We start from the raw sequence: 13,751 nt of genomic DNA, 5'->3' as shown, positions 1-13,751 counted from the left end.
AATAAAAATACGAAAAAAATATGGCGTCGAAACGTACGGCGTCGAACTGCCCCGGAGTCGAACCGTAGGCGTTGAAACGACCTGCTTCGATTCCTATAGTTAACATACCATAGTTTGAGAAACTCAGCTTTGGAAAAATAAACTATCCTTTAGCGAAATATCTAAAATCTCAAACCATTCACTCAAAGATTATGATACGAAATTCTAACTTACATACTTAGGAAATTTAATTTTCGTAACTCCCTCTGACTGACAGACTTATTTTACTATTGCAGTTACGATACATATTATAACGCTTTGAGTACTTTCTGGATGGTATGAGAAATATTGCGATTCAGTAAACCGGCTAAAAATTCCGTTATAAAACTTTCCCCAATGACATTTGGTTTCTTACGGTCTTGTTCGAAAATTGAATCTAGATTATATCTGAAACTCCTTCTTAAAAATCAAACCCTAGGGATTTTGACGAAATAGATTCTATTTCATGGAAGCTTTTTCTCATTTGCATCGAAAGCACCTTCTGCCTTTCAGATATCGGAAAACTTTCTATCACAACTACAATACGTAATGTTCTTGATTAAATATTCTAATCAGCATACAAATTGTATTCAAAAACATGTAATGAAAGTATTATAATATAAACATGTAACTAATGTAATAAACGGAAGCAAATGTATTTCATTTGATGATATATATGTGAAACTCCTTCAATGACTTTTGTAAGTGCTTTATACCGAAAATTTACTGAAAATAAAATTAGATTTGAGATATTCTTATATTATTCTGCAAGACATTCGAAGAAACGTTTTATGTTTATTTTGTTATCCTTCTCAACACTTACCAAGATTCGTTTCATTTAAGCGTTGATCTCTTTGCAAGCATTATTCACACAAGTTTAAAATTTTTCCCAAAGTATATTTGAAAACTCTAGCCTTTTTTAATACGTCAGTTTGTTACTTGCTTTAAGTATTTTTTTTAAAAAAATTTTATGTAGTATCTAAGTATTTTCTAAATATGAAATTATTTTTAAATATATATTTATTTTAAAAATCGTGAATTAGTTCTTTTTGTTTCTTATTGGTTTATATGGATTATGTATAGTTCTTTTATAGTTTCTTTTTATTGATATGCATATTCGTGTAGGGGAAGTTTCTGTAGACAAGGATTTCTAAAATACATTGGTTTCTAGATTTTTTTTTTATTATTTTATAAAAAATTAATTTTTAAAAAATTTAATTTTTTAAGAAAAAGTTTAATTCTTGACTTTACTTGCTTGTTTCTCAAAAGACTTAATTAGTATTTTCCTTTTTGAACTTTAATTCTTAAATGTTAATACTTAAATGTTAATTTCTAAGAGTACCACTTTATTGGAATTACTTTTGGTTTTGACTTTTACCCTTGCCTGCATGAATGACGAAACATGAATTGAATGGTTGAAGAGTTAGGTTTGGAGGCAACTTCCCCTTGATAAGTCTGTCTCCTGCCTACTCTACGATCATTCACATATGCATTTTTAAAAATATTGTTTAACTTAATTTTAATTTATTAAATTAGTAGATTTATTTTCATGGATAGATTTTACACTGCTTATGCTTCTGAATTTAAATGATATTGTAGATTAGTTCGAGAATTAAATCTTTTACATGTTTGCATATTTTAAAATTATTTTGGCTTTTTTCCTTTTTTTTAGAATTTAAATTTGCTTTTCTACTTTTTTACTTTTATACGTATTAGTTTAGAATTTAAATTTGTTTAAATAAATATCTAAAGTATTTACTTCTCTCGTTTTGCTTCTCTCGTTGTTAATTACCTCCCTCCCCCGAAAAAAAAAACAATATAAAAAAGTAAGAATCATTTCCTGAAAATTACAATTTAACAAATCAAATTAACATGAAAACGATAATTTCTTTTGAAAAGGAAATAACATAACAAAACTGCAATCATCAACAAATGATGACACACAGAAAATAAAACAATGCTGATACTAATGGGGAAACAACTTTTATTACAATAAATATTTAGAATTATTTACTCTTTCCGAGAACTTTAACATATTTTAAATTCATATATCAACTTATATTCTTGTAAACAATGTTTTTTTTTTTTTTTTTTTTTTTTAGAAAACTTGTTCCCGTAGCAACCGTTTGAAATTAAATTACGATAATGATATTTTGGTTTAGTTAAATTTTAAAAACGAATTTTTAAATAAGCGCAAATTAAAATTTATTGTTTGTAATATTACTGTTAGATAAAATTATTAATACTTAAATAGTTTTACGCTTCTTAATATATTTGTACTCCCACACAACTTCTAGGTTGTTGGAAATGCATATAAACATAATAAAATAAATATATCAGATATATTAGAGAATAATTGAGAGCCAAGGAAAACTTCACATTTTTTTCTCATCTGATTCGCACTATAAAAAACAAACGAACTCTCAGACCTTATGTACCTTTTTCGCGAACACCTAATGTACATGAAACTAATCATTTCTGCCGGATCTTATACTCTGAGCAGTTATATTTACAGCTGCCAAAAAATGTTTGTTAGATCGGCTATCTCTTTATATATAGAAGAAAGTCTGTGTGTTTGTTTGTTAGCTAATAGCGCAGTCACTACTATAGCTATCGTCACCAAACATTCCACAATTATTTTATGGGTCCTGGAAAAGATCGACGTTCACTTTTTCTCCAAAAAAAGTATCTTAAATCAGAGATATTAATTAAAAATTCGATAAAAAGATAATTTTGATCCTCATTTTTCTGTGTGGCAACAGTCTCGCAAGCTGGAGATGAAAATCTGTTTTATTTCAAAAGTTGTTGCCACTGCTCGTTTTCAAATTTTTTTCAGTTTGGTAATAAAAATTTTCTAAGTTTTACGATGAAATAAAAATAGCACTGCTAAACTTGAAGTACATTTCCGATTCTAAAAATTCGTCGGAAGCCATTTCGGCGATTCCTATCTTCGTACGACTTTAGTCAGCCGAAATATTAATTAAAAACTCTGAAAGCGCTGATTTTCGCACACATTTTTCCGAGTGGCAACAGTCTCAGGCGTTGGAGATAAAAATGCTGTATTTCAAAAAGTGTTGCCACTGCTCGCTTTCAAATCGTGGATTTTGTTAATAAAAAATTTGTAACTTTTACAAAATCTATACATATAAAGAAGAATTTGCGTGTTTGTTTGGGTGTTCGCGTTATTATTGATTTTTGATCAATTATGATCCATTTTTTTGCCACATTTAACCAACTAAAATTGAATATAGTTGAAATATTGGATGGAATTTTAGCTTTTACGACCATCTGATCAGAAATACGAAAATCATTAAAACCTGCGTTCTCTCTGTTGTTAGACATATTGCTCTCAATATAACTTAACTGGCATCGGATATTTCCGCTACTTTTATATAAACCTTTGGAAGAAATGCTTACGATCATTTTGAAATGTGAAAGAACACAGCAGAGACGAACTTAAGGAAACTGCTGAACAATTTAAATTAAAAGTTTCACATAATAATATTACATCATCCGCACATTAAAAATGGAATATTTCTGGAGAGAGGAAATGTCTTACCCAGCAGAGGAATGGATTCTGATGTCTCCGGCATTTTCTCAGCTATTGCCAACATGAAGACAGAAAATGCCAGTAGGACCGTCACTCCCAAAGCTATCTTCTCTCCTGAATCTGGTGGTAGGCAGAACACGAGCAACGTGAGAACTGACATCATCATGCAAGGCATTACCACGTTGTACATGTAGTAAAGAGTCTTCCGTCGGATCACCAACGTGATGGTGACGTCGGGGAAGGGCTCCCTGCAACAGGAGTAGTAGACCACGTTCCGGACTATCCGGGCGTCCAGCAGTTCCCACTCACCGTTAGGCACATAGTTGGACAGGTCTACTTCAGACGTCCTATAGAAGCAAGTAATATGTTAAAAAAGCATTTTCCTGAAAGATAAAGTATTCAAATGGTACTGAAATTTAACAAAACTGGAAGGTGAATCTTTACATTATGGTAACTTGGCGACCAACCCTGCTACAGCAACCTGCTAGTTTTGCCGAACTACGCTTATACTAGAACTTTTATGGAACAAAAATGCTTAATCATGACAAAGATTAGGTGCGAAATTGGGAGAAAGTGCAGAATCGCAAACTGCTTGCCGCGTTTTTAAGAATTGCACATACGCGATATCCATGTACACGTCGACCTATTTTCACTTAAAAAACATCCCAGAATTGCACAAAAATGGCATTGCGCACACTCTTGACTTTATCTACAAGGTTGTTCAATAAGTTCGCGGAACGGAAATGAAGAAACCAATTTTTATTTGTAAAAATGATGTTTATTTTTCAACGTAGTTTCCCTCAACTTCAATACACTTATTCCAACGGTCTTCTAATTTATATGGATCCCTTGACTGTAGTGGTTTTTCGGCAGCTCTGCAAAATATCCCTCCACGGCACCTATTACCTCTTCGTTTGAAGAAAATCGTTTTCTATGGAGATATTTTTTGAGGTGTGGGAAGAGCCAGATGTCGGAGGGAGCTAAATCTGGCGAATAGGCTGGATGTTGCAACAATCCGTACTTCAATTCAGTTATTTTCGCAATGGTTGTTTTAGCTGTGTGCGCAGGTGCGTTATCTTGGTGGAAAATGATTTTCTTCTACTGTAATCCGGGTCTTCTTTTACGAAGTTTTTCATCTAATTGATTCAAAAGGTTACAATAATAATCCGAATTAATTGTTTTGCCAGTTTGAAGGTAATTTATAAACAAAATTCCTTTCGCATCCCAAAAAACTGATGCTAACAAATTCTTGGCTGATTTTTGCACATGAACTCGCTTCGGCGCCGAAGAGCCGGGTTCACACCACTCCTTAGCCTCCTGTTTTGATTCAGGATCATGATGGTAGACCATTGTGATAAATCGACGGATAAAGTCGCTTTTATTCTTTTTAAAACGCTCCAAATGTTGCTGTCAAAGTCGCATCCGAATGTGTTTTTGCTCCATCGTTAGAGAATGCGGCACCCATTTTGCACAGTTTTGGAAACCCAAATTAACACTCCAAATATTGCTCACTGTGCCCAATTAAATGCCTAAGGCCTCTGTTAAATATCTTTCAGTCAATCGACGGTCTTCCAATACCATAACATTTTTTTTCCGATGATTTCCGGTGTTGATGCAGTTTTTGGACGTCCCTCTCGCGGATCGTCTTCAAAGCTAGTACGACCACTTTTGAATAAACTAGCCCACTTGCAAAACATTGTTTTTGAAGGAGCAGATTCACCCAACACATTCACCATTTCGGTATGAATTTCCATTGCCTTTAAACCTTTCTTTACAAAGAATTTGATAACTGCACGTTGCTCAATTTTATCCATACCAGAAAAAAGCCACAACACGTTAGATATAAAGGGCGGTTAAATAAACTAACAGATCGAAATGAAACTTTTGACGTGTTCCTAAGAAAGAACAAATATGAAAATGGCGTCGAAGTTTTAGGTCTAATATTGACGAATAGATGGCGCTCCGCGAACTTATTGAACAACTTTGTATGTACACATCGACCTAGTTTCACTTAAAAAGTCAAAGAAAATTGACAAAAATCCAATTCTTCTTACTCTTGTAAAAGGCACCAAACAAATAAGTGGGCGGTTGTACACTTTAGCAGCGAAATTCTTTCTAAGTGCTTATTAGCTAAAATCACGATCGGAATTTTTCCGGAAAATGTCGCGTTACATGTCTCATAATCCCTCATTTCTCTGAGACAAAATAATCTGTGATTCGAACTGTGTACTTTTCAGATTATTGCTGAAGTCCTAGCTAGTAACCTTCATCGCCATACCAAAATGTCGCCAAACTACTTGGTTACCATATTCTCAAGATTAGCCAACTGGAAATAGGCTGCTCGTTTAACCTAGTACCTACCTGTTCATGACGTCCACTTGCAGGCCGTCATAAATCCAAGACCCCATCTTCATGATGCACGTCTGATCATCGAAAGGGAAGTAGGTAACGTCCACTGGACAGGTGCTTCGCAGTTTAGTGGGCGGTGGCCAGAACACGTTGCCACTTGGCTCCAACATCGCTCGGGAGTTCATGTAGCCACGGGTATAGTCATCAGCACTGTATAAAAACAAAACATGAATCGCTTTATGAGAAATATTCATTTTCATAATCATCGCTGGTATTACTTTGTGACGTATACCAGAAAAAGCAAATTTTCAGAAGGTAAATAAAAGACGTTTGCAAGCGTTTGTCTCTGTTAGTAAGACGAAAACAATCACTACGTGGACGATTTCCTTTTAAAATTTTGGAGGAGGGGCTCGATTTCTGATTGAAGAAGAGAATATATTGGAAAATTTTCAGAACCTGGGGTACTTACGTATTAACGCAAACAGGCCAAAATTCGCATAAATCGCCAAATTTGGAAACCCTACTTACGGCAACCCTACGTGTTATACCTAGGTTGGTTACTGTACCTAACAGAAGCGCCGTTACCCTCATGGAAAAAATTTGCGAAAATATCAAGGAAGGAAGCATCATTTATTCGGATTGCTGGAAAGGATACAAAACAAGTGAGTTCGAAAATGCTGGATTTCTGCATGGAACTGTTAATCACAAATATAAGTTTGTAGATCCCAACGCGGGCGTTCACACACAACATGTAGAGCGCATGTGGGGCTCATCCAAATGGCGCAACAAAAAACAGAGAGGAACAGGCCGTCATCATCATGACTCATACCTTATCGAATTTATATGGCGCCAAGCTCAAGCTGTTAATGGCGAAGACGGTTTTCATTCAGTGCTAAAAGCAATAGCCAAAAGATTTCCGCCGAAAAAATAATTCTGCAACTTATTCAATTCGAAACCGGAAAGGTGTAATTGCTATTTTATATTTTAAAACAATATAATATAAAAAAACTGTATTAAAAATCATCTGTAATTAATAAATGTACATTTTCTTTCTATTCATGCTTTTTTACTCAAACTTACAAATCGCGTCAACCTGGTTGCGATAATACGTAAGTACCGAACCGGGCGTTAAGAAAATGGCAGAAACATGCGCTAGGGATTATTCCTTTCAACATCAATATAAAAAATTGAAAAATCTATTATTAATTAAAAAGACGTACATTTTCTTTTATTTCTTAGCTAAATTTTGATCATTTACTTCAAAGTATGATTTTTTTGAGACTTTAAATGGTTTTTGATATCTACCTTTCTTTAGAAGTGTTTTAAAAATCCACGTTTCTTTCATCACCACATCATTTTTAATTCCACATCATTTTTAATCCTCAAATCCATTCATCCACATCATTTTTAATTCCTTAAAAACAACGTTTTAACACGTCATGCAGTATCGTAACTTTTCCTCGAAACTCGGCATAATCTTTTCTTCATTATTATCTTCTTAGTCCGTACTTTTTATACACATAATTAATCAGTAAACCCCTGAAAACTAACAGGAATAAACTAATAAACTAAATAATAGACATAAACTAAATGGAATCATCGGTGAAATAGTAACATTCGGAAATGACCCTATGTGAATTACCTTGTATGTTAGCCTACCACTGTTTTTCATCGTTCTAGATAAAAGAAGAATTTAAGTAATCCGAAAGCTTACAACGTCATGCAGTTCGCATTTGTGCCTAGAGTCACGTAAAATTTCGATATTTTTTCCTAATCCTTTACCTACGATTTTGATTCTATTGGAAGCTAATAAATAATGTTAGATTTTACTTTGAGTTCATTTAACGCATTAAGATTTCTCGTTATTCTATGGAGGGTGCTCTCACATTTTTTAGACCACTTTGCTTTGCTATAAAAAGTTCTGATGTGTACATCACATGACTTCCTTGTACGGAATATTAAATTATAAGTATTTTTTCTTGCATTTCATTTAAACGTACTGAATTGAATTAAATATACTTTGTCGATAGCGCATAAACCACAATAGAATAAATGCACTCTTTAAAATTCACTGTATTTGTTTACCATAGCGACACTCTGGCGCTAGGTTCACTTAACAGCGTTATATTTCGTTCATATTATAACTCAAAATGCACAAAATTTATATCATTTGAAGAATTATCTAATCGTTGCCACATGTTCTATTCAAATAGTCTAATATATATAGAACGCTGTACAAAAGAAATTAAGCAAAGAAAACAAAAAATAATTTTTCACAGACGATATACTATATCTCATTCAATTAATTCAGTTCTCACTTCGCGACAAGGCAAAAATACATAAAAACTCAAAATATCTGTATTAAAAATTACGAAGTAATTCTTAAACACTTATTTCCTCGAAAAAATTCCAGAAACAATTAAGCATGATTTAATTCGCAATAGTAAATAAAGGCGTTATCTTTGTTGTTGCGAAGCTAAGTTTCTCTACATTGGTAACAAATCCACTAGTCTGCTGTTTCAAATGTAAAAAATCAATGGCCGCCATAAAAAAAAAAAGGTTTAGCGGCACTTAAACAACTTTAAAATTGTTGATAATTCTAGAAATATTCCATACGGATTTACTGAAGGCATAAAAACCTTAACCGGATGATAAAAACAACACAATTCAATCATTTTTAAAGCAAAAAATGCACAATTTACAAACATATAAGGGTAAAGAAACTGAGATCACTGAGCCGGGTAACAGAGAGGATATATATATAAATATATTTATATACGTTTGGTGCGACCGATTGCAACCAAAATACGAGGTGCACATCTACATGTTATAGCAGTCCTATATTTAAATATTCAACGATCTGAGGCTACTCGTTTTTGAGTTATGAAAGGTACGTTCGTACATACGTTCGTACAGACGCCACGAAAAATTCTCTTCAGAGTTAATTTTAAAGCAGTTTTATAATTTTTTTGGAGGAAAAGAGTGTTTTATTCTGTCCTTACATACAGATATCACGGAAATACATCGTTAAATTGCATTTGAAAGAGGTCAAAATGGGATATTTTCGTTGAAATATGCTGTGTGAAACTTTTCGCGATTACAATACTTCCTTTTTACTTCGTACAAGGAAGTAAAAATCGTCTGCTTGGACAATCTTTCTTTTTAACGGCAACTGTATTTTTGAAAGCGTAAATTATTGTCTGCTGTTTGACAATTTTGTTTTCATGCAAAATGGCGCTTTTTAAAGAAGCAATGGACGGAAAGCTGTATTTGGGTTCTTTCCGAAGAAAGTTATTCATGTATAATTATTAAAAAACGCCGTGAAAGCTATGGCTTTTCGATCTCTAAAATTACGATAGGTAATATTGTCACTAAGAAAGGAAAAGGAAGCCAGATTTGGTTCAAGAGGAAAAATTGTTCCAAATACATATATCCAAGGGAAAAACGTAATGTTTCGAATAATGAAAAAATAAGAATTTTAATGCCAAAAGAAAATCCGCAAAGAACAGTTGAGTAATCATTAAAATGCTTAGGGTCAAAGTAAACTGTTTCATGCTGATTTGAATCTTAAAAAGGCGAAAAAAACGAAACGTGCATCGTCCTTCTCCACGACATATCGCCGAAAGCAGAACAAGTTGCAGAATTCTTTATGCGATACAGTTTTCCGGAAAAAAATGGGTTATGGGTTATTCAATTATGGCAAAGGCTCGAGGGCTATCTGCCTAAGAGGAGGGATGCCTTCGTGGAGGAGTTTCTAAGGGACACATGGGGAAAACCACGAAAACGCCCATGCAGCCAGCCCGTTCGCGAGATTCGAACCTCGGACCGAACTACCAGTGTTCAGCGATTTTGCCGCTCTGCCGCTGGTGGGCCTCAACTGCGTATGAATTTAGAAAATATATCAATGAAATAACACAACAGACCATTAAGAATTGCCTTGCCTTGAGTTTTGCTTTAAATACATAACTCAGAAATTTTATTAAAGTACGGTAATCGAAATTTCTTTTATTTATCGAGTTTAAATAAATTTTTCTTAACTGAATGCCTCAAGGTATATCCAATTTTCGAAAAGATTAAGTCACACCTCTCTAATCCTGATGATTAATGGCCGATACGTATTTAAACCGAGCGCATTTAAAAATGTTGCTTAAAGTATTAAGGGGAATCATACACCTTCAAACCCATAAGATATTCGAATAGGTGACTGTTGCAAGAATTGGGATAACTTATTTATTTTAAAAGCAATTACTACCACTTTTTACAGTTGACTACATAATATAGCTCCTTTCTGAAATAGTAATCAGAAAGCTTCTGTTGCCACAAATATTTTTATAATTTAATCCGCTTTGTGACAACATTTTTTGTCATGTTTCCGACTTGCGCGCACAGTTTAAAACATTCTGTTTCATAATTTAATTCCATACTTAATATATAGCTTTTTTAACATTTGGAAACTACTGTGAACCTAAAATTCTAAAAATTTCATGTTAAATTTTTATTTTATTTAGAGTTAAGTTTATAAAATGTATTTTATGAACAAAATTTTTAATGTTTTCGTCCATAAAATTTTTCAATATTGAAATATTCATCAGATTGTTGGTTCAGTTAGAAAATAGTGCCCATATAAAGAATTCCATCCAATTTCAAGTATGTACCATTAGCCATTTTTTAAATATCCTGCGCGCAAGGTGGAAACATGGCGAAATGTTTTGTCACAAACAGGATTAAATTACAAAAATATTTGTGGCAACACAAACTTTCTGGTTACTAGTTTCCAAAGCAGCCATATTATGTAGTCAGCTGTAAAAAGTTGGAAGTAATTACTATTAAAATAAATAAAATATTCCAATTCTTGCAACAGTCACATATTCGAAGATCATGAGGGGCTTAAGGTGTATGAGTCCCCTTAAGCTCATTTACTCGTTTTTTAAAATTCAAAATCGCTTATTAATAGAGCGTGGGCTTTGACAACAGTAAAAGAGTATGTTCGACTTAAGCATTTGAAATAACAAACAGCTCCAAGTAGACTGTTCGTTAAAATTAGAAACAAGTTAAAAATAGTTTTCCGCTTTTTTTGCTTCCTTGTACTAAATAAAGGAAGTATTGTAATCACGAAAAATTCCGGCTACCGTATTGGAACGAAAATATCCATTTTGACAGTTATCGAATACAATTTAACGATGTTTTTGCGTGACATTTGTTCGTAAGGACTCGTTTTCCCCAAACGTATTATAAAACTGAATTAAAATGGATTCAGAAGAGATTGTTTCGCGGCGTCTGTACGTACGTATGTACGTATCTCACATAATGCAAAAACGAGAGCCTCAGAACGTTGAAATTTTCTATATAGACTGCTATAACATGTAGATACGCACCTGTCTTTTTGGTTGCAGTGGACCGCACCAAAAGTATATTCATATGTGTATATATATATATTCAATCTGTTACCCGGCTCAGTGATCTCAGGTTCTTTACTCTTATATATTTGCAAATTGTACATTTTTTGCTTTAAAAATGATTGAATTATGTTGTTTTTATCTTCCGGTTAAGGATTTTATGCCTTTAGTAAATCTGTATGCAATATTTTTAGAATTATCAACAATTTAAAAGCTGTTTAAGAAACGAGAACATTGAAATTTCGTACATAGGACTGCTATAACATATAGTTCTGCATCTCCCTTTTTGGTTGCAATCGGACTCACCAAAAGTATATAAATATATACCCAAAAAAGTATATAAATATATACCAAAAGTATATAAATATATATCTGTTACTCGGCTCAGTGAACTCAGATTTATTTTATTCTTATATGTTGGTAAATTGGGCATTTTTTTGCTTTAAAAATGATTGATTTTTGTTGTTCTCATCTTCCGGTTAAGGTTTTTATGCCTTTAGGTAATCTTTATGGAATACATGCAGAATTATCAACAATTTAAGAATTGTTTAAATGCGGCTAAGCCTATTGTTTTTACCATAGCAGCCATGTTTGTTTACATTTGAAACTTAGCAGAATGTTGAATTGATTCTTTCTGCACCACCGAAAGTAAACTTTTAGTTTTGTGCACCGTATAGCCCCTTCTTGCCTGCTCGCCGAAATGCTTGTTTTTGAGTAGAAACTGTAATTTTAATAATATTTTTTTTTTACCTATTTTAACTGTACTTGGTGTTTATATTTTTCTACATCTTTCAGTTTTTAATGAAAATATTTTGAATTCTTATGTATTTTTGCCTTGCTACGAAGTGAGAACTGAATTAATAGAATGAGAAATATATCTTTAGCGAAATACGAAGAAATATTACGTATTAGCAGCAAATAGTATTGTCGCCAATCTGTCTCGGACAGAGGAGAATGTTTATGAGTAGCGAATGCGCATTAGGTAAGCGACGCTGAATCGTCTCTGAAAAACTGTTTATTTTTATTTTTTAAATTTCTTTTATACATCGTTTTAGATTTATTATATAATATTTGAATAGAACATGTGGCAACGATTAAATAATTCTTCAGATGATACAATTTTTGTGCATTCTGAATGATGAATGAGATGTAATGCTGTTAAGTGAACCTAGCCCCCTCCCCGGAGTTTCGCTATGGTAAATAAATATAGGGAATCTTAAAAAGTGTATTTATTCTATTGTAGTTTATGCGCTATCGACAAAGTAGATTTAATTCAATTCAATAAGTTTAAATGAAATGCAGGAAAAAATACGTATAATTTAATATCCCGTACAAGGATGTCATGTGGTACACACATCAGACGTTTTATTTTATATTCTAATTATTTGCCCTCATTAAAACTGCTAGTAAAATGATTTTTTTCGGCTACTCCAATGTACGATTTTTGTTTTAACAGAAAAGACCCATGAGCACAAATCCTCCCAAAGTGAAGCTGGGACTTTACTGCAAGCTCTTCAGTTCTTGTTGCCTGTTTATGTTACTTGTGTTCTGCAAATTCTTATTGTTAACTTTCTTAGTGTTTTAATGTATTTCTTATTCTTATTGTAATTATAGGTTTAGGGGACATGCTGCGAAGGGAAGAGTAGTGGTGTTCTTTACGCAGTATGTTTGAGGAAAGGGGCGGTTTTCTGACTCTATTGTTTTCTGCAGTACCCAAATGACTTCGCAAAAAATCTGCTGATCGCTATTGAATACTCATTTTCAGTGCAAAGGGGCTCTGTCCCTGAAGGACTATTGTTTTCGTTTTGAGATTTTGCTTTGAATCACTATAAATGTCCGTTTCACTTTTCAAACTGCTGCCACCCAATGTTAGACTCCTGCATTATATTTGAAGAAATTAAATATTGAAAAATCTGCATCAATGTACAGTGGTGGCCAAAATTGTGGACACTTTTGGAAATTTTTATGTTTTTGAAATTTGTATGCTTATAGAAAACGTTACGTTTCACAAAAAGCAAACTTGTATATATCATTTTAAAGAGAATTTATTACTGAATTCAATACAAAACACAAAAGTCAAATATTTGCGATACAAAAAAAGTTAAACGATAATAGTTATCGATATACATTAGATAGTCATGATTGTAGTGAGTTATCAGTACCTAGTAGGGTACGCTTTATTTTTGATTACAGCGTCACATAGACGTTTCATTGAGCTGACAAGAGTTTTAAGCTCTTCTTTCGTTATTACATGACGACAGGAAACAATTATAGTCTCGATTAGTTCCCTTTTATTTGATGGGCGCCTCATTCGGACAAGAGTTTTCAAACGGTGCCACAAATTTTCGATAGGATTGAGGTCAGGACTGTTTCCTGGCCATGACAACAATTTAATGCTGTTTGTACGAAATCACCCTCTCGATATTTTGGCCGTGTGG

General features: G+C 33.2%; 1 protein-coding gene across 3 annotated transcripts in view; it reads right to left on the bottom strand.

Moving 5' to 3' along the window:
• The window catches only part of LOC118183731 (neuronal acetylcholine receptor subunit alpha-2-like), a 938,599-nt gene that overhangs the window by 117,861 nt on the left and 806,987 nt on the right, over window positions 1-13,751 (bottom strand). For all 3 annotated transcript variants that reach the window (XM_085812610.1, XM_085812611.1, XM_085812612.1), the window contains 2 exons: window positions 5,930-6,127; window positions 3,578-3,915 (listed from right to left, as the gene is read on the bottom strand). In XM_085812610.1, the coding sequence (XP_085668736.1) occupies window positions 3,578-3,915; window positions 5,930-6,127 (536 nt within the window). The remainder of the gene's footprint in view (window positions 1-3,577; window positions 3,916-5,929; window positions 6,128-13,751) is intronic.

The sequence above is a fragment of the Stegodyphus dumicola genome, chromosome 3 (genome assembly GCF_044657685.1).
Source record: "Stegodyphus dumicola isolate Sdum_Otavi_A_Nest chromosome 3, ASM4465768v1".
Lineage (NCBI taxonomy): Eukaryota > Metazoa > Arthropoda > Arachnida > Araneae > Eresidae > Stegodyphus > Stegodyphus dumicola.
Note: the sequence above shows the minus strand (reverse complement) of the source record. Positions and strands in the feature narration are given on the sequence as shown.